At 40.5% G+C, this 20144-nt stretch overlaps 10 protein-coding genes across 10 annotated transcripts; 5 read left to right on the top strand and 5 right to left on the bottom strand.

Annotated features, from left to right (window-relative positions):
* Nucleotides 1-359: 359 nt before the first annotated feature.
* On the bottom strand, nt 360-1552 carry PRP4 (U4/U6 small nuclear ribonucleoprotein prp4; the record flags this gene model as incomplete). Its single annotated transcript, XM_064820760.1, has 3 exons — nt 360-734; nt 795-1228; nt 1285-1552. 3 exons carry the CDS (start codon nt 1550-1552, stop codon nt 360-362), a joined length of 1077 nt encoding a protein of 358 aa, XP_064684680.1.
* Nucleotides 1553-2576: 1024 nt separating this feature from the next.
* NCR1 (niemann-Pick type C- protein 1) lies at nt 2577-4345 on the top strand (the record flags this gene model as incomplete). The annotated part of the gene is made up of 7 exons (XM_064820759.1): nt 2577-2875; nt 2928-3131; nt 3200-3445; nt 3506-3880; nt 3939-4077; nt 4136-4261; nt 4319-4345. 7 exons carry the CDS (start codon nt 2577-2579, stop codon nt 4343-4345), a joined length of 1416 nt encoding a protein of 471 aa, XP_064684679.1.
* A 466-nt stretch (nt 4346-4811) lies between these two features.
* Nucleotides 4812-6530, top strand: ATC70_001362 (uncharacterized protein; the record flags this gene model as incomplete). The annotated part of the gene is made up of 6 exons (XM_064820758.1): nt 4812-4896; nt 4974-5035; nt 5133-5337; nt 5405-5427; nt 5486-6414; nt 6473-6530. 6 exons carry the CDS (start codon nt 4812-4814, stop codon nt 6528-6530), a joined length of 1362 nt encoding a protein of 453 aa, XP_064684678.1.
* A 662-nt stretch (nt 6531-7192) lies between these two features.
* On the bottom strand, nt 7193-9540 carry ATC70_001361 (uncharacterized protein; the record flags this gene model as incomplete). The annotated part of the gene is made up of 5 exons (XM_064820757.1): nt 7193-8535; nt 8591-8726; nt 8810-9176; nt 9256-9427; nt 9495-9540. 5 exons carry the CDS (start codon nt 9538-9540, stop codon nt 7193-7195), a joined length of 2064 nt encoding a protein of 687 aa, XP_064684677.1.
* Nucleotides 9541-11605: 2065 nt separating this feature from the next.
* On the top strand, nt 11606-11851 carry ATC70_001360 (uncharacterized protein; the record flags this gene model as incomplete). Its single annotated transcript, XM_064820756.1, has 1 exon — nt 11606-11851. One exon carries the CDS (start codon nt 11606-11608, stop codon nt 11849-11851), a length of 246 nt encoding a protein of 81 aa, XP_064684676.1.
* Nucleotides 11852-11913: 62 nt separating this feature from the next.
* Nucleotides 11914-12501, top strand: ATC70_001359 (uncharacterized protein; the record flags this gene model as incomplete). The annotated part of the gene is made up of 1 exon (XM_064820755.1): nt 11914-12501. One exon carries the CDS (start codon nt 11914-11916, stop codon nt 12499-12501), a length of 588 nt encoding a protein of 195 aa, XP_064684675.1.
* Nucleotides 12502-12520: 19 nt separating this feature from the next.
* On the bottom strand, nt 12521-15359 carry ATC70_001358 (uncharacterized protein; the record flags this gene model as incomplete). Its single annotated transcript, XM_064820754.1, has 8 exons — nt 12521-12629; nt 12687-13528; nt 13589-14011; nt 14064-14156; nt 14209-14853; nt 14909-14994; nt 15048-15143; nt 15203-15359. 8 exons carry the CDS (start codon nt 15357-15359, stop codon nt 12521-12523), a joined length of 2451 nt encoding a protein of 816 aa, XP_064684674.1.
* Nucleotides 15360-15948: 589 nt separating this feature from the next.
* On the top strand, nt 15949-17021 carry ATC70_001357 (uncharacterized protein; the record flags this gene model as incomplete). Its single annotated transcript, XM_064820753.1, has 3 exons — nt 15949-16111; nt 16163-16348; nt 16402-17021. 3 exons carry the CDS (start codon nt 15949-15951, stop codon nt 17019-17021), a joined length of 969 nt encoding a protein of 322 aa, XP_064684673.1.
* Nucleotides 17022-17159: 138 nt separating this feature from the next.
* On the bottom strand, nt 17160-17927 carry ATC70_001356 (uncharacterized protein; the record flags this gene model as incomplete). Its single annotated transcript, XM_064820752.1, has 2 exons — nt 17160-17788; nt 17846-17927. The coding sequence occupies 2 exons, from the start codon at nt 17925-17927 to the stop codon at nt 17160-17162; spliced, it is 711 nt and encodes a 236-aa protein (XP_064684672.1).
* Nucleotides 17928-19155: 1228 nt separating this feature from the next.
* Nucleotides 19156-19818, bottom strand: ATC70_001355 (uncharacterized protein; the record flags this gene model as incomplete). The annotated part of the gene is made up of 2 exons (XM_064820751.1): nt 19156-19604; nt 19659-19818. 2 exons carry the CDS (start codon nt 19816-19818, stop codon nt 19156-19158), a joined length of 609 nt encoding a protein of 202 aa, XP_064684671.1.
* Nucleotides 19819-20144: the final 326 nt, after the last annotated feature.

Genomic DNA, 20144 nt, shown 5'->3' with positions numbered 1-20144 from the left:
AGAGAAATATTTTGGTTTATTATATACCATAATAAAAGTCTTCATTTTCAAGGTGAAAAACGCGATCGTTTGATTTTCCAAGAAAACCATGAGGTACCCCTCATGCTTTTTGGTCGATTTTTGGCCATGTTTTTTGGGTCCTCAAAAAGTTGAGCAAAGGTGCCTGGAAGTTACTGCTACTCGAGTACAATTGTTTGGCATCATTCCGGTGGCTCAGAGAGGTCTACATGTCAAGATATGAAGGCTTGAAAACTGTCGAATTTGGCTGTGGTTTATACATTTGCTCGTATATAGTACGTAGACGCTGTAAAATATTTATTTTTGTTGGCTTCTAAATAGACATGGTATAACAGTAGAATTTAGTTCTCCACAGCAACAGGTCTTCGATGCCATTGCTTCTCTTGCTCGTCGTAGTAATACCATTTATCTGCTGTAATCTTATGGCTTCGTAAATAGCCTAATAGTTCATTTACACCATAAATCTCATCTTGCAACAACTGGTCTTGCTTGACATCAGAGACAATGTTTCGTTTTGTAGCTGTTGGAATGTCTACTTGAGGTATCTTGGTTTCTAAGGCAGGAGCCAAGAACAATGGAATTGAATAGCGATCAGTAAAATTGGCAGATGGTTTGTTGATTACTCGATGCGTTGTTGCAACAAATGTTTGCTTGGTCAATCGCTCAAAGATCTCTCCAATGTTGACAATGAATGTATCAGGGATGGGTTCAGCGTCCTATAAATTGCGTTGGTCAAATTCTCATATATTAGTATCAATACAGATACACTCATTTACCACCCATCTTCCGTCTTGTGTTTGCACTTGTAAGCCTCCTATGTCATCTTGCAACAAGAGAGCCAAGAACCCAGTATCTTTATGAGGTCCTACGCCTAAACCATGCTCAAGAGGCTTGTCCACAGGATCATTGAGAGCAGGATATCGAAGCAACTTGCATCTGACGCCATAGTCCTCGCCAAACAATGCCATAAACTCGTCTTGATCAAACTTAAGCACCTGAGCCATAGCTCTGATGATAGTCAGGCCTACCTGAGTCATGGATTCCATCAACTCGGTAACAGTTTCCTTAAATCCCGGGATTTGCTCTGGCCATTGGTTGGGGCCTCTCAAATGAGCATAAACTGGGTGACCCTCGATGGGTAGAATTGGGTATTCTCTACCTAAATCAAGCTGCTCACGATTGTCTTGCTTGTAGTCTGTCGTTTCTGCATCTAGAAATGTGTCTATTTAGCAACCCTGTAGGCAGTGATCAGCAATTGGCTCTTACTCAAGCAAGAATACCCTCTGAAATGAGGAGAGTTCTTTAGTTCTACTTTTAGTTTCTCCTCGATGGGCAATTTAAAGAATGATTTGATGGTCTCAAACGACTTTTGCTGCAATTTCAATGGGATGCCATGATTCTTGATGTAAAAGAAGCCGACTTCACTCATCGCCTGGTACAAGCTATCCAAGAACTCTTTGGATGAGGCAGATGTTGAGTCATCTGGCTGATATTTTGAGTAATCAAGAACTGGAATAATATCTACTGTAGTCATTTGAAGAGGAAGAAGAATGGAGATAAAGAAAAGAAGCAAGTACAATCCTTGATCATAGCGAGATGCAATTTCAAAAGAATCTCACGCAATCCTAGATCATGCGAAATCATTGGGTTACTCGAATATTTAAGGTTGTTTTGACTCTATGAGTGTTATTTTATTTGAGTAAAATAATAGAGAGCGAAACAAAGAGAGATGAGTTCCCATTGCGTGAGGACATTTAACGGTACTAGTTTAAGAAAAAAAAAATTTCAGCATGTCTCTCCTATTGCACGCTAAAATCACACAAAAGCAAGCTTACCTTGTGGAAACCAATATCGTTGGCGTATTCACGGAAACATTGACGACAAACGTTGAGGTTGTACTTGCGGATCAAACCAGCACGGTGAGCGCAAACACGACTACAAACAAAAAAATTTTAGTGGATGTATAAAAATTTTTTCTTTTGCTGTACGGTAATGGATCGCCTGTGCATTTCTCCCAAATGTGTCAACCCGATAATACAAGTCGACTAGCCATGTGCTATACTATATCCATCAACGAGGTGCAGTGTCATTGTAGATCCATCTTCACGTCCTTTTTCATCACACTTGAAAATCAACATTTTTTGGGTGGCTTATGAAGGTTCAACATTTGGGAGTTGATAGAAATGACACCATGGGCAAAATCCACTCTTTCACCATACGTTTACGATGACAACTATCAACTTACCATTGACGAGAGCCCTTACCGAAGGACTTGGGGTGGGAGTTCCAAACGTTGCTGTGAGCCATGATGATATTTCTGTTGCGGTTGCGAAAAAAGAGGAGGATTGATCAAATGGACATCCTGAAGGCTGCTTTCTTTCTCAATTTTTTTAGGATTCCGGCAGCAAATTTGTCTGTTGCAAATGTTCAATTACTCCTCTGACGTATGTCGTCTTATAATTGGCCCAAAAATGCAAAAGCTTCACTTAATTAACTTTATACTATCTTGTGTATAAAGAGTTGTTTTTCTCTCCTTTACAAAATTTATACAAGCGGCCATGATCTCGGTCCGTTCTCTCTTGAATGCGCTGTTCGCGTTGAGTTGCGTTGTCAGCTTTGCATGGGCCATCCCCACTCAGTTTGAAAACATCAAAGTCTTGCGTGTCATTGACGTTGACAGTGCCATCGCTCGTGAAGATGTTGGCATTAGAGCCAAGAACATTGATACAAAGGCCGCCAGTGAATATTATTTCCATCTACCTGCTATCCTCGCTCGAAACACTGCTTCCATCTCTGCCTTTTTGAGAAAACAAAAGACTGAGCTCGAGGTCAAATTGGATGAGTATGATGACTTGACGTAAGTTGCAACATTGGGCGCATAAAAATCACTACTAACGCTAGATGTGCAGTGACATGAATGTCTACAAGGTCATCTTAAATGAGCCTGTCAAGCCTCAAGAGGATATCCTTATTGGCCTCAAGATTGCATATATCCACAATGTCAAGCCAATGCCCACCAAGTTACCTCAAGTTGCCCGTCAACATACTGTGTACGCCTTCAATTCATACCTTCTTTCCCCATATTTCACCAAGGAAACCAAAACAACGCTTCAGTAAGTCAATTTACACATGTGATGTACAAGCGTATTTCAGAGCATTGACATTTGTTGGGATGAAATAGAACACCTTCCAAGAACATTGCTAGCCACAAGGGTGCTCAAGGAAAGGTCTCTGTCAACAACAACAAGGTCGTCTATGGTCCTTACTCTGACATTGCTCCCTTCTCATTCGACATTGCTACCTGTCATTTTGAAAATACCAAGCCAATGATTACCATCACAACACTCAAACGTGACATTGAAATTTCCCATTGGGGCAAGAACTTGGCAGTAGAGGAACACTATGCTTTGCGCAACGACGGTGCTCTGTAAGTATTGTGGATATGTGTGTGTGGTTGGCGTGATGGCTCATTTCGTTCCATGTGTAGATTGGATGCTGATTTCAATCGAGTTCAATATCAAGTTACCGGCCATTTGCATGATCAAACTAACGTGCTGAAGGGTCTTTCATTTGACCTGCCTGTTTCTGCCCGTGATCCCTATTTCCGTGACGAAGTTGGAAACGTGTCTACCTCAAACTTTAGAAATGAAAACAAGAAATCAGTGCTGGAGATCAGACCTCGCTACCCTCTCTTTGGCGGATGGAATTATACCTGGTATCACGGCTTCAATGCTGATCTCGGATCTTATGTCCACAAGGCGAAGGGCGGCAAATACATTCTCAATATTAACTTTGTTGAAAATGTCAAAGACATGACTATTGATAAGGCAGTTGTTCGTGTCATTTTGCCCGAGGGATCCACGTAAGTAGCAGTGCATCGGTGAACTGATTTCATTGCTAATGTTTCCGTTTCATTGCAGCAATGTCAAGGTCACTACGCCTTTCAACGTCGACTCTGAATCTGTTACATCTCACTTTACTTATTTCGATTCAACTGGTCGTACTATGGTCATTTTGGAGAAGAGTAATGTTGTCAAGGAGCATGAATTGTCTATTCAGGTACGCCTATCATTGAATGTGAAAAATTGCGAATGTGCCATGCTAACAAATCTGATAGATTGAATATGAGTACTCTAGCTTCCGTCTTTTACAAAAGCCTTTAGTTGTATCTTCTGCTTTGTTTGCCTTATTTTTCGTCAGCATTATTCTCAACAAGATGACATTCAAGATTGGCAAACAAGAGGTAAGTTGCCAATGAAAGAGTCAGTTGACATTTGCATTCTAAAACCTTGATTTCTAGGCAAAATCTCCTCTCAAGAAAGAGTAGAAACCATAAATCATCTAAATATGTGTAACATTTGTAATTCCTTGACATGCTTAATAAACCAATATAAGAAATTCTACTCTATAAACTTGTATATAGGGCAGTGCACAAGATGGATGGGCTAGACAGTCAATAGTCTTCAACTGACATCAATCAGCAATTCCTCTTTTTTCTGACCAAGAATATCTACTACGCTGGTTTTTCTTTTACTCGTGCCTCCTTCCTATACTACTATAACATTATTAGATTACAACTAATAATCTCTCAAGCTACTTTCATACTATTTCAGCATCTGTCACTATGTACATTTGATGTGCATTTACAACCTCTTTCATATCATTTCAAACATCAACTATCCGCACTCGGTGACTGTTTAGACCAAGCACTTTTTTTTTGTATAATTTTTTTAATACGACATCTTTCTCTTTCTGCCCTCTTCTACCAAATTACATAGATATACTTCGACATTATGACAGAAGCTGTTCAAATTGATGTCACCAAGTTGACTCCTTTATCACATGAAGTCATCTCCAAGCAAGCTACCATCAATATTGGTAACTTATCCTCGAACATTTGCCATGAAACATCCGCCTAAACGTAAAAATTTTTCTTCAAATGTTGCAATGTATAGGTACTATTGGTCACGTAGCTCACGGTAAATCCACTGTCGTCAAGGCTATTTCAGGCGTCCAAGTAAATATTAGCATGTAGACTACCTCATTTTGCTGAAATGGAGTGTGGATTGTCAAAAAGAAGTAGCAAGATTAACATGTCGTGTTTTTTATATTAGACTGTTCGTTTCAAGAATGAGATGGAAAGAAATATTACCATCAAGTTGGGTTATGCCAATGCCAAGATCTTCAAGTGTAGCAACCACGAATGTCCCAGACCCGGTTGTTACAAATCATATGGTTCTGCCAAAGAAGATAATCCTATCTGTGAGCGCTCTGGCTGCGGCGGTACCATGGAACTCGTTCGTCATATCAGTTTTGTTGGTAAGGGGCGGAATTTGATTCTTACAAGATGCTTTGCCATGTTGACTGACACACTATTGCTCAATAGATTGTCCTGGTCACGATATTCTTGTAAATATGATAGATGCGATGATTTGGAGTAGGAACAGAGCGTTAATTTTTGCTATAGATGACCACCATGTTGTCTGGTGCAGCTGTCATGGACGCAGCACTTTTGTTGATTGCAGGTAATGAATCTTGTCCTCAACCTCAAACATCCGAACATCTTGCAGCCATCGAAATCATGAAGCTTCAACATGTCATTATTCTCCAAAACAAGGTCGATCTCGTAAAGAAAGAAGCCGCACACGAACAACATGAAGATATTCTCGCATTTGTGAAGGGTACCGTCGCTGATGGTGCTCCTATCGTCCCTATTTCCGCCCAGCTCAAATACAACATCGATGCTGTCAACGAATATATCACCAAGAAGATCCCTGTCCCTGTTCGTGATTTCTCTGCTGTTCCTAGATTAATTGTTATTCGTTCTTTTGATATTAACAAGCCTGGTGCCGATGTTGAGAACCTTCAAGGTGGTGTTGCTGGTGGTTCCATCCTGAAGGGTGTCCTCAAGATTGGCGACAACATTGAAGTTCGTCCTGGCGTGATTATCAAGGATCAAGAGGGCCGCATTCGTGCTCGTCCCATCTTGTCAAAGATTTTGACCTTGGCTGCCGAGACAAACAAGTTAGAGTTTGCTGTTCCTGGTGGTTTGATTGGTGTTGGTACTCAAATGGATCCCACCTTGTGTCGTGGTGATCGTTTGGTCGGTCAAGTTTTGGGTTATCCAGGTACTTTGCCCTCTATCTATACTGAACTCGAAATCTCCTACTTCTTATTGCGTCGTTTGTTGGGTGTCAAGACCGATGATAAGAAGCAAGCCAAGGTTGCCAAGTTGACCAAGGGTGAATTGCTCTTGGTTAACATTGGTTCCGTCTCTACCGGTGGCCGTGTCGTTGGTGTAAAGGCTGATCTTGCCAAGATCATCTTGACTGGTCCTACTTGTACTGAGGTTGGCGATAAGGTTGCTATTTCTAGAAAGATTGAAAGACATTGGCGGTAAGTGAAGGGTTGGAAAAGGATGAGGAAACATGGTAATTGATGCTGTTTTGTATAGTCTTATTGGTTGGGGTAAGATCAAGCGTGGTACTGTTCTGGAAGCAGAAGCAAATTAAGAGATTTATCATAAAATTTAAAACATACATCTTTTTTATCGAGAAATATATAAATAAATTAAAAAAAAGTGTAATCGAATGTAATTTCTTAGAATAGCGTATACTTCTACAATAAATTATGCTAAAACGTTGGTAAAATTGGGTATTATACATCAAGACAGTCTAACCCACACCAGTATACACGTTTCATGCATTCCTGTCATATTCATAATGCCATCGTCTAATGCCATAGAGCTTCGCCGCTTGAATGCGTCGTTCTGTAGTGATGATGACTACTTGATTCAGGGGAAGGGCGCATCATGCTTTGCTCTTGGCTCACATCCTGGTGCAGTTGGATATCCCTTCTTAGGTCTCGTACAGACAGTTTGATGTCATTATTTTAAAGATGGAAGCAGTTATAGATTAGTCTAGCTATGTTGATTCTTTATTTTTTATTCACATTGTCTATTTACATTCAAATAAGCTCATGGATCGAGTTCTTTTTTGTTTGTTTCTTGTGAGGGGGTAAATGTTGATTTGTGGGAGTGTTTTTCTTTTCTTTTCTTGAAGAGGATGAGAGGGAGGAAGGTGTGTGATCATATGTAACAAAAAAGTGAGATAGATTCAGGTGTAAATTAATGAAGAAAAAATGAAGCTGTATCCAGCTTATGAATTAAATAAACTTAGAACCAACTGGTCTTGCTTTGGTATGAGTAAGAGCCATTGCCTCCACCACCATTGTTACTGTAGCCAGAGCTTCCTCCGGCACCATAACCTCCACCACCGTAATTGGAACGACCACTGCCATATCCTCCACCGTAGCCTCCACCGTAGCCTCCACCGTAGCCTCCTCCTTGCTGATACCCGCCTCTGCTAGATCCTCCGTAATCATTGCGGCTTCTGTAATCTCTAGAGCCTCCTCCACGGCCTCCACGGCCTCCACGTCCACCGCCACGACCACCATATGATTCACGAACAATGCTTTCAAGCCATGGAGGGATTTCTTGCTTGGCTTCTTTCAGAAGTTCAACCAAATCACGAGCAATGTTCTTGTTACCTCTGTTAAAGAAAGCTGTGGCGACACCGACATTACCAGCACGGCCTGTACGACCAATACGATGAACATAATCATCCACATCAGTAGGCAAATCGTAAGAAATGACATGTGTGACGTTAGGGATATCTAACCCACGGGCAGCAACAGCTGTAGCGACCATAATTGGAGCCCTACCGGTACGGAAGGCCTCCAATGCATTTTCACGCTCACGTTGAGTACGGTCACCATGGATGGAAGTAGCAGGAAAGTTGTTGGACATCAAAAAGTCGCTCAATGCATCGGCCATACGCTTTGTTTCCACGAAAATCAGTGTCAAACCCTCTGCCGAATGAGATGGCAAGATATCCAAAAGCACTGAACGCTTATCTTCATCCTCCACGTATTCAATCTTTTGAGTAATGTTCTCTGATGTGGCACCTACACGACCAACAGAAAGAAAGACGTATTCCTTCAAGAAATCGCGAGCCAGCATTTGAATGTTTTTGGGGAATGTAGCAGAGAACATCAGCGTTTGACGATCCTGAACACCAGGCATATTTTCACCTTGAACAATGCGACGAATTTGAGGCTCGAAACCCATATCAAGCATACGGTCAGCTTCATCCAGAATCAAAAAGCGGACCTTGGAGAGGGAAACACGAGCACGTTCTATCAAATCAACCAAACGACCAGGAGTAGCGACAAGAACATCGCAACCACGATCAATTTGACGGAGCTGTTGACTAATATCAGCGCCACCATAAACGACACAGGGGCGAACCCAAGATCTATAGGCAAACTTCTTGGCTTCATCAAAGATTTGAGAAGTCAACTCGCGGGTAGGAGCTAAAATCAAAGCTTCTGGGTACGCCTTACGAGCACGGTAAATACCAGCTGCATCATGACTATCTCCAGTTGAGCTAGGAGTAGGCCCCTTTTCAAATAGGCTAGACAAAACGGGGAATAGGAAACCGCCAGTCTTACCAGAACCTTTACATATGTTAGATACACTTTTCCGCCTTACATCAAAGCTGTGCAGTCTTACCAGTTTGAGCGCATGCCATGAGATCACGATTGTTCATGACAATAGGAATTGAATACTTTTGAACTGGTGTAGGAGTAGTGTATCTTGCCAATTCAATGTTACTCAGCAAATGAGGATCGATTGGTGGAGAAGTAAACTAAAATACGTAAAAAGAAAATATAGAGGAATCTTAATATACAAACAATGACACGTTGTATGTAATGGATGCTAGTTAGTTACCTCTTCGATGGGAGCAGGAACGTCTCTGCCTGATGCCTCAACAGGAATATTGTCGTACTTGTCAAAATTGATACCAGTATGTGTCGTCTCCTTGTCCTCTGGAGTACCAAAAAGCTCCTTCTCAAGATGATGGTTTCGAGGGCCAATGTGATGAACACCATCCTTCCAATAGCCTGCACCATAATCCCTTCTGTTGCTATTGTTGCCTCCTTGATAGCCTCCTCTACGACGATAGCCACCATAAGAGCCACGTTCATCAAATTGAGCACGTCCACCGCCACTGTATCCAGAGCTACTTGAACCACGGCCACCGCCCCATCCTCCACCTCTACTAGAACCTCCAAAATCAGAGTAGCCATCTCTCCAGCTATGTCACAAAGGTCAGTCTTCAAACTAACAGACGCCCCTTATATATATATATCAATCAAACTGAATTGATCGCTTACCCAGGTCTAGGAGCAGGCTTATCCCAGCCATTGTTGTTGTAATTGCTTGCACCACCGTCTTGTGCATAAGCTCTGCCACGAAGATGAGGAGGAATGTAAGCTGCCTTTTGATAACCACCGCTGTTATTGTTGCCGCCGCCTGTACGAGTATGATCGTTCAAGCCCATACCAGCTGAGGATACAAAGCGTGTTGTTAATTCAATGATTGCATGTGCCATGTATTTCATCAGATACTTTACCCATACGCTCATTCAAGCGATGTGAATCATTATTACCATCAGTCATGATATTAAAAAAGTAGTATGTAAAAGAAAGAAAAAGGAAAATTAAAATCATCCAGCTGTAGTTGAACATTTATAACACTAAATCAATACTGCGATTTCCGTTTAAACCCACTTTATTCACGTTGGATAGAAAAACTTGGTTCTGATGTGTGATTCTAACGATACTAAAGGCCACTAGTGTTTGCTGTAGTAAAATCCATAGACACTATGTATTTTTCTGACAATTATAGTGAGCATGTAATTGAATCAAAGGTAGACATGTCAAGTGGAAATGTCGCTGCTAGCTGCATAATAATTAAGCATTTATTTGTACGAGAGCACCTAAAAGCCCAGCGCTCTGATGTATAGATAACGAAATTGAAGCTTGAAGAGAAGATGAATGTCAACTGGATACCACCAATTTCTATTTCAAACCAGTCTCATGCATAGCTAATTGCTGTCGCTCCTTCAGCTGGCAGTTGTAATCCTTCTAAAGATGTTCGTTTTGCATTGCCGCAACAAATATGTAATAGGATTGTCTAAAACAGTCATCGCCTCTTCTGAGAGAGCTAAACCTCGACACGTTAATAGCATATCAGACAACATCCAGCCTATCAGCCTCTTTTATCAGCTATATGAACAGCTATTATGTTGATAATGTGAAGGGCATTGATTTAGGCAGCAACCAGCAGCAGCCGCCAAAATTATTTCAATCTCAGTTTGGCGTCTGCTCCAGATTGGCCATATTTTGTTTAAAATCGACTTGATTGATCTCTTTTGCCAGATCTGACTATACAACTTGTAATGATCGTCGCATACCCCCCTTACGCTTTCTTGAAGTATTTTTCAAAGCGCATCTGATGGTACCAATTAGAAGAGATGTTTTGAAAGAACTTACTGGGCAAATTTAGAAAATGTGAGATAGCTATTTTGATCAGAATGTCCAAAACTCACATACCAAGGCCGCACAATAGTCATTTCAGGGATTGCATTGAATCGATAGGATCATTTTCAACTAATATATGCCTTAATAAAAGTCTGCATTTTGCAGGTCAAAAACGCGATTGTTTGAATTTCGATGATTTTCATGAGGGGTACCTCATGCTTTTTGGGCGATTTTCGTCGATATTTTTTGGGTCCCAAAAAGTTGAGCAAATGGCTCAGAAAGCAAGTGCTAAAAAGGGGTAATTGTATTGTGCTACTCTGGAGATCTAAATCAACTTCTAGCGCGAGAAATTACGGCTCGAATACACACAAAATACACTGTGGTTTGCATACTTTCGAGCAGTAGGAGGCATTGCATCTATGATAGAGGCCCGCATATGGATTAACCCCTCTGATAAAGACGTGATGTATCGTAGGAGAATCAGATTGACAGCACATATCAATGAATCATGAGACTGAACTACTATTCCTATCAACTGCAGCACTGGTATTTCGATACTCGGGGCTCGTCTGCCTCATTCTTTGTTCATAAGCAATTAGAGGCTCACTGTAGATCAATATTTTCTGGATAAGGTTTGTTTAGATCAGTCGACCATCAGGAGAAGTCTCTGGAGAAAGCTAATTCTTGCACAAACCAAAAAATAAAGGGTACAGAAATAAGCATATATATATTTTTTGCTCACACAACGCATCAGATGCCGATCTTTGGAAGCTATTTTAGTCAGAAACATCGCAAGGAAACTACATTTACTCGAGATCTGATGGATTAATGCCAGAAGGCCGTATCATTCAACGAACCCTAATACATGATCTCTTTAACAGCTATAGCAACTACGAAATACGGATAACAATACCTATCTGCTTTCGTAAACCAACGCATGAATACAGTACTGTATGTTTATTTTGCGAAATGTCTAAACTTTAATCAAACTACTTCAGGCATTTTAGTACTGTTTAAAACGAATTTTGTAAACGAACTGTGGAATGACTTGCAGAATTAGCTCTTCATGCAGAAATTGCCAAGATATGCTTCTGTCAAACCTAAAGCATCATAAATATATGCCTTGAATTCTCAACTATATCATTTGTTTGTTTTCGTCGCTTTTTTGTTAGGAACGAATCTAGCATTTAAGTCTATATAAATGGCAGAGATTGTCCCAAGTGTACAACACTATCAGCTTCTTTACTATGCTTCTTACTCGTTTGATTCCTGCTGCTTTATTGGCTTTTCTTCTGAGGTCCTCTGTACCTCGCTTCACAATCGGTGGGTGTTCCCTGAAGGAGCCGGCAATGTCAAGGAGATCAAGTCCTCTGTTCGCGTGCCTCATGGCTCTGATCCCGAGCACGCTTACTGGATGGCTAATGGATTCAATCAAGGCTTGTTTTAACTCTTGAAAAAACAATAACCCCCTCTTACTCCAGCATTTGATTTCAATATAATATAGGATACATGGGAATGCAACATAACTCTGGTACTGAAAGACGTATTCTATTCTCAGTCTGGGATGATGGTAAGGGAAGCATTGTTGATCTCGTTGAAAAGAACGACAATGCTATCGCTGAAGGCTTTGGCGGTGAAGGCACTGGCGCTCACGCCTACGTTCATTACAACTGGACTACTGAGGAAACTGTCTTCTTCAGAGTTATTGCAGATGTTGACGAATCTAGAGGTGGTTCTACCTTCACTGGCTATTACAGCACTGACCTGGGGAATACCTGGGAGCTAGTCGCTAGCTTCTTTGCTCAAAAGCAACCCATTTGGCTCAGATATCCTTACGATTTCTTGGAAAACTTTGGCTCGTATCAATCTGCTATTCGTGAAGGCTTTTACGGAAACTACTCCATTACGGATACCGATGACAACACCTACAAGATTGACAGCACTTACTTTATTCGCACCAAGCTTTTGAAGCCCACTGATCTCTGGAAGCAAAAGATTGTTGGTGGTCCGGGTAACGAAATCTACATGCGAATTGATGGCACGAAAGAGCAAGGCATCTATCGCCCTCCCTCCAATCCTCCAACTCAAATTGCCTAGTAAACGCTTATTTGTTTGTTTATTGAGGAGCTAATATCAATGCTAGTTCATCTTGACTTATGGAAATAGGTGAAGAACATCTAGTGTAGATGCTTGATAAGACTTCTTGCAGCATCGTTGTTGCCCACCTAAATTAATTTACTACATTAATAAATCAAACATTCTATACACTATATCCTCCTTACTTTTCATCGCCTACAAATGGCCAAATGATGCGTTTGACGTATTCTACATCCACTTGAATCTGTTGGTAGTTGACAGTATCCATCAGAACTTCACGCACAATCTCCAAGAATGTTTTGAGCATGATTAGGATCAGTCCTGTGCAGACGCCTATGGGCGAGGGATCGACTTTGCGATATACATCTACCCTTTCAGCAAACAATTTGTCAATGTTGTTCATTATACTGAGTGCCATGTCATTGCCTCCTAATTTTGTTGTGCCTGTTGGTGTCTCTGAAATAGACGATACAGTAGCTAGACTGTGTGTTGATGGCACCATATGGCGAGAGTAGGGGCTAGCATAGTCATACTCTGGATCCGCCGCTGTGGCATTGTCATCCAAGGAGACTCGAGTTGAGAGAGCAGGCTGCTCTTGAGGAAACAAGGCCTCTACCAAGCGCTCTGTGTACTTGAGCCTGTTGAAGCAATAGTGCCAAATCTCAGATACGTGATCTACGACGGTAGCTGAGGTTGCTGGCTTGTATAGGTAGGCTTCTTGAATTCTACTCGATATACGGTACCCCTCTTGCATCATTTGTTTGTTTAGCAATGTTTGCCCAGTCTTTAGATAGCACTCAATCATTTCATTCATGTCTGGAATCACTCGAGGATCCATATTTGCATCCAAATCAGGTGATCTATAGATGGCTTCCTTTTGCTTTTGTTGATTTTTGCAGAATTTGGATGAAAACGCCGAGTACATTTGGAATATACCATTGTCTGCCAAATCATAGCAAAGCCGCGACCCCACCAGCATGATGATTTGCAGTGATTGTGTATCCAATTTGGATGTTTTATGAACATTCTGCGTGCCAAACGTCAGTCTGTAGCTATCCCCATGTTCAAAGCTCGCGTTTGACATTACCTCGAATCTACTCGCTAGCTTTTGCCACACATACTTGATGCCCTGTTGAATACGAGCTAATGTCTCTTGTTGAGTGATATCAAGACATTCCTTGAGGGGTAATAAACATAGCTTAATCAAATGATCTACCAGCCATGTTTGAGTATCTTGAATAAATCCAGCCATGCCATTTGTATCAAAATCGTCGTTGTTCGATGTTTCTTGTAGCGATGTGATGAATGTGTTGATTCTATCTCTTAATCCGGCTAATGCTGAATCCAGTGAACCTTGAATAAGATCATTTTCCCATGTGGAACTTAATGAAATGATACGATCGTTCATTTTAGCCACTGAAGATAATGATGGTGTTTGGTTGAGTAGCGATAACCTTAACTCTGCAAGGTGATCTGCTTGTTGCAACGGTGTTGCTAGGGATATATTCAACTAGACGTGATATCAGCGCCAACCCTACATACACTAGCATGTGTTCACTTACTGGCAGTTCAATAAATTCAGTGGCAAGTTCAAAAAACTTGTCCAGATGAGGGTTGATAGCCTCCAGTAAATCAATCTTCGCCTGCTCTTTGTCCTATCATCTTTACTTAATACCAGTATCGTAGATTTCCCAACAACATTCTTACTTGTGCGCTTAGTTTTGCCATAGGCTGGCCATCCAAACCATCTTTGTCATTATGAGTGTCCAAATCAGTCAGAAATAGACTCTCAAAATGATGCACAATATCCTCCAAAGGCATCACGTATACCGCCACCAAATCCTGAATCGACAAAGGACTTGAGTTTGCCGCCTGCTTTTTCTCCAGCATATTCATCTGTATGTCAATGTACTGCTTCCACAATCTATGCGCATCCTCGCCCAACAACACTAATAAACGAGTTTCTTCTGCAATCTTTTGCAAAGTGACATTGGGATCTGTCAGACCAGTCCAAATCTCAGCCTTCACCTTATCCATGATGCTGTTGCAGTCTCTTTCGATGCCCTTGAAGGCCGCCATATGTTGGTAGTGATTTAGCACTTTGGACGCTTTCGAGTAATATTTGACAGCTTGCCCATATTTTCCTTTCACCAAGCAGTGCTGTAATCTGTTGGGTAATTCAAAGATGAATTGCAGTCGTTTGAGTGAGTTGTGGACGTTGGATAATTGCTGGATCTTTTGACGGCTGGGTCCTAGTTCTTTGTTGATAGTTTTGCTCTGCTTGGATATATTTGAGATATTTTCGTTTAGTCTGCTCATTTCGGATTCCATGCTCTCTACGTTTGACTTCATCTACACGCAAATACCAAGTCAGTCCATGTCTGTTGGTCATGCAAGTAAACTTTACTTTGCGAATGGTATCTGTGGCACTGATGAATTTACTGTAGTTTTCATATACCAATGTTTTCATGTCTCCATCAATCTCTCTTATTTCTTATTGTTGTTGTATCAGCATTGGCTTGTTATATCTCTTAATCGATGTTTACCTCCAACTAACTGATTGTCCTTTTCGATCAATCCTTGCAATGTCTTTTCTTTAAGTAATGAGCCGAAATACTTGCTTGAATTGAAGGTATTTCCATCTAACATTGTTCGCTTCAGCTGCTGCTAAGCACAAGTTCATGTTGGTACATTCACTTACCCAAGTCAAACGGTCTTGCATTTTCCTCGGGCTGAGCTGCTGTTGTTGTAGGTGCTGTATCTTTGAGACCATAGTATTTTTTCAGTAAGCTATTTCTCTCACGAGGTTTCGTTGCTCTTCGTGTTGCAGTAGATATAGGCGCGTTGTTGTCCGTCATGTAATATATGCTTGTATAAGGTTTCAAAAAGAGAAAAAGGAAGAGTGTACATTGCAGATGTCGCACATAATCAGGTTGGCAAATGAACCTCTTTGAACCCCGCAAATGCCATTGATCATTACTTGATCACTTTGGGTGGCATATAATGTGCGTGTTGGAAGAAAATACATCTGTGGATCTATTAGTGCAGCTATTGATGTCAATTGTCTATGATATTCACCGCAGCATGTAATGATTTATATTTTAAATTGCTCAAAAGATATAATGACGGCACAACGTTCATGCTGTGCTATAAAATCTTTGTCCTTCTTGGAGAACGCCATACTATCACTCGACGCATTCGGTGTCAAATAAAGCATCAAATGGTGATTCGAGAAATCAATAGCTTTCTTATTCATGTTACAGCTATCCTAATGGCTTGAAAATGTAGCATTAATCACTCACAATGTAATCTCATTGGCTTACATGTCGACTGGGGTGAAATATGCGAGTCTACTAGCACATGTAGCAATGTACGAACAAGAAGGGCGTCGTGTTTTGATTACACCCTTTTTTTTTTCTCTCTCTCTCTTGAAATACAAAATTTACTATGCAATCGTTGAGAAGGTTACCTCTCCAACGTGCTATCAACAGATCTTTATTTATTAACAACCACCATCATGCTCGATATTTATCGCTAGCAAGACCATGCTGGAATGAAAACACAGCCTCCAAAGAAGAGTCTACCACTACTGGCTCAATTGAAAAATTTCGTAAGCTCTTCTCATTTGCTTACACTGCTTGATCTAATAAGCTCCATATAGCTTGGTTGTTGAGCCAAGACTCACCTCGCATTCCTAAATATCCCTATGAAGAGGCACCCCGTGATTGGAGTTTCTTGAATATGCTCCCAATGTCATTACAGCATGTATTAGGAAAATGGTTAGGAACTCGAATCTTACAATTGAACACTGGTTATGACAATTTCCCCGAGCAATTTCTAGTTGGAGGTAATATAAAGCGATTGACATCATCCCGAGCTATAGACTGATTTGATTTATAGCAAGTTTAGCCAGTCGACAAGCTGTCAATTTGTTATCTGATCAAATCAACCACCAGGACAAAATGGAACAATTGCAGCATATTTTAGGACCAGATCTCTTGCACCGTTACTTGGAATCTGTCCCTGCAAACACCAACGTCCACATTGATATTCCTCAAATCTATGATGTGCATCTAGGTGACATTTGGATCACGTTAGGCAACTCGAATGCCTTTTCAGACGAGCGCAAATACGATGTCTTGAGATGGATGACAGTTCAGATTGGATTGCACAAATACAAGGGCAAAAGCGAGCTAGAGGAGTCATTTCAAGAGTACAGAGAACGCATTGCAAAGAGTATATTGGAGGGCGTCCAAGTGGGTGTGGATGTCCTAGTGGATGCTGATGTGACATACAAAGTAACCAACAAAGAAAACGACAAGGATGTGCTCTTGTATGATGAAGGCAGACGAACAATGAGAATGAGATTTGCTACCCCTTACTTTGAGCCAGCCAGCAAAATGGTGTCTGGTAGAGACAAAGAAACCGGCGAGCCTATTAATGATTGGAATTGGCGTCTCGTAGATATAGATCAATTGTTGGAGAAGGAAGCTATGGATGCTGCTGCCAATGATGAATAAAATTATGCGTATGTCTAGTTTAATTGATCATGGTTTTTATTCAGAAAAATAAAAAGCTATGTGTTATCATTGTAAAGGGAAAGTATTGTAGCAGTGGTAGTAGTAGTACATTGGCTCAATTGATGTATGTTTTACAATTTAGGCCTTGACACAGTAAGCCTTACCGTCATCGAGGTTATCACACTCGTGCTTGCCAGGACCGTGGAGACCAGCGTTCCAGCTGTAGAGGTCGGACATGCTGATACCGTTTCTCTTGGAGAAATCACCACACCAAGAATCCTTGGAGGTAACAGTGGAGTACTTTGTACAGGTAGAGATAATGTGTCTAACAGCGTTAGAGGGAGCATTGGCAGGAGTGGAGCTCCAGTTATCTCCGGGCTTGGATTGAGTCTTCTTGGTGGTGGTAGTCTTCTTGGTGGTGGTGGTCTTCTTGGTGGTAGTCTTCTTGGTGGTAGTCTTCTTGGTAGCCTTCTTGGTGGTCTTCTTGGTGGTCTTCTTGGTGGTCTTCTTGGTGGTCTTCTTGGCCTTAGCAGCGGCAATCTTTTGCTTGGCGAGGTCTAACTTTTGACCGGTAAGACCTTGGGTCTTGTAGAACCAGTTTCTCTTACGGAGTCTGTTGTCGACCTTGACACAGTAAGTTTCACCAGCTTGGAAAGCGGAACAATCACCAGCGGGGGCATCGTTGGTAATGAAGTTCCATCTGTACAATTGTTGGAGAGAGACCTTATGCTCAGCAGCAACGGAACGACAGTTATCACCTTCCTTAGCTATAATTTATATGTTAAACTGATGTTTGTTGTATCTCAAGATCCATGAATATTTACCAGTGTATTCTTGGACACAGTTGGGAACGGCAGCTGAGACAGTGGCAACAGCGACGGCGAGAGTAGCTAAAGTGAACTTCATTTTGAGTGAAAGGAATGGGTTGTTGCTGTTGTTGTTGTGAGGGAAGGGGGAGATTGTTGTTAAGGAAAGAGAGTATAAAGAATATAAGAAATGGTATGCTCAACTTGAGGTGATTTATATACAATATCCCAATGCTTGCACTACGATAATTAAACCTTGTACTCTTGATTTCTTGGATTTTTTTCAAACCGCCTTATTTTCCATATTGTCACACATTAATAATTTATTTTAACCACACTTTGATTTCCTTATTCATCTATTTAATACAGCATCTGCCTGTATAAAGAACATGTATTGGACATAAACGAGATAAACATGCAAGCTAAATAGCGCTGTAATTCAAAAATATCGATCCACACTGCTTTATAGCTGATCGTTTGTATAAATAAGCTCATTTGCTTTATTATTATTCTACAGTGCATAGTTACATTTCATTTCAAAAAAGGAAGAATACAGCGTGTCATTGATTCTTCATTATGCTACCTCCAGATTGTATATATTGTGTGTGTGTGTGTGATTGTTTACAGATGGATGTAGACTTCAATTTAGATCCTGGGAGCATGAAATCGAATTTATATGCCGTCTAAATTATTTTCAGGCACAAATCATAGACCTCGCCGTCGAATAAATATAGTATATTGATTGCATTTAACAGCGTCGAGATCTACGTCTTAAATTAGTGCATCAGCATGTAATAAATGTTGTCAAATTGATTTCAGGAGTATTTCAAATCTAGCTTTGACATGAATCATGACAAGCACATGCACAGATGTTACTTGAGTGATTCTGCAATGAAATGTTGTTTCTGTCTGTCGTACTAAATGATACGACCCCTCCCTCTTCTTTTCCATTATGTCTATTCAACCATTTCATATCTTATATTGACCGGTGCTCTGTAGCCATAACTGACTAGGTTTGAATCAAAGGAGACAAACTATATAAAGACTATACTACTTGATATATGATCTAAATGCTTGTTCCGTGGTGCATATATATATATATATATATAGATATATATATAGATCCAATTTCAATCGTATTTAGAAACTAGACAGTATCAAATAGCAATACCAAGACATCTAAAGCAACAATGGGTATATGGAACGAGGATTCGTTCAGTTTGTATGACATACAAGTCTGTATCACAAAGTTTTTGATTAAATTTGATTTGACTATTTTGCACCTTTTGTTGTTTACTTGAGTCGAATGAAACCATCCGTTGAATAAGCTAATAATATCTAGCAATGCAAAATTGTGCTGCATAGTAGGTAATCATGACTATATATTCACATCTTCTGTCGGGTGCACGATACAAGAATTTGTCTAAGGCAAGTGTAGCATCAGATATAAAGAACAAGAACACACCAATAGAGAGATTTGTATTATCATTCATAAGGGCATAATACACCATAAATGTGATCACAATAATATACACAGCCACCGCAACAGTCATCACAATGCCGCCCTCTTGGAAAATGCTTGGGTACAAGAATGAAAAGTACACTGACGCAATTGATAAAAGTCCAAACAAAGCACTGGCCTGATCTCTCTTCTTTGTGTTATAAAACATGTAAATGTAGAAAATGTGTGCGGTCAAGAAGGATGACAAGCCCAAGATGAACATTTCCTCACCAGCAAACATCAAGAAGATATCGCCAAGTAATGAGAAAACCAATCCTGCGTTATGTCTAAGTACAATATTCCAAATTCATGCAAAATTGCGAAGTTTACCTGCTAACTTGGCGTTATTTCGAACATTATCTGATTCCAATCCAACACCAATAATAAGTAATGTTGTAATAGGCTTCAACAGATATTTGACATAAAGGCTATCTGTGTAGATGACACAGAAGTATAATAGAGACGATACAAGTACAAGGTTTGAAAGCATTGTTGGTTGTTGATACGACTGATGCGTGGTAAAAAAACAAACCAAGTATTTATATGAAGTTTACATCGTGAACATTCATGGTAATGAATATCAGGATGGGTACACAAATGTGACCGGGTGTACTCATAAATGACTAAGTTTAAACATGTCAAATTAAGAATATATGCCCTTATGCTCGAATGCACAAGTAAGCTAATGCAGATATGTCATTGAATACCGTTCTATATGATTAGAGATAGTGGCTTCGTGTACACAGCTAAAAATGAATACGCAAATTACTGTAATGCACTACTTAATGTAGTTGTACATTTTAAAATTTAGATAGA

Source organism: Mucor velutinosus (genome assembly GCF_035048745.1).
Source record: "Mucor velutinosus strain NIH1002 chromosome Unknown tig00000041, whole genome shotgun sequence".
Lineage (NCBI taxonomy): Eukaryota > Fungi > Mucoromycota > Mucoromycetes > Mucorales > Mucoraceae > Mucor > Mucor velutinosus.
The sequence above is the reverse complement of the archived record's forward strand: the minus strand, read 5'-3'. Positions and strand labels throughout refer to the sequence as shown.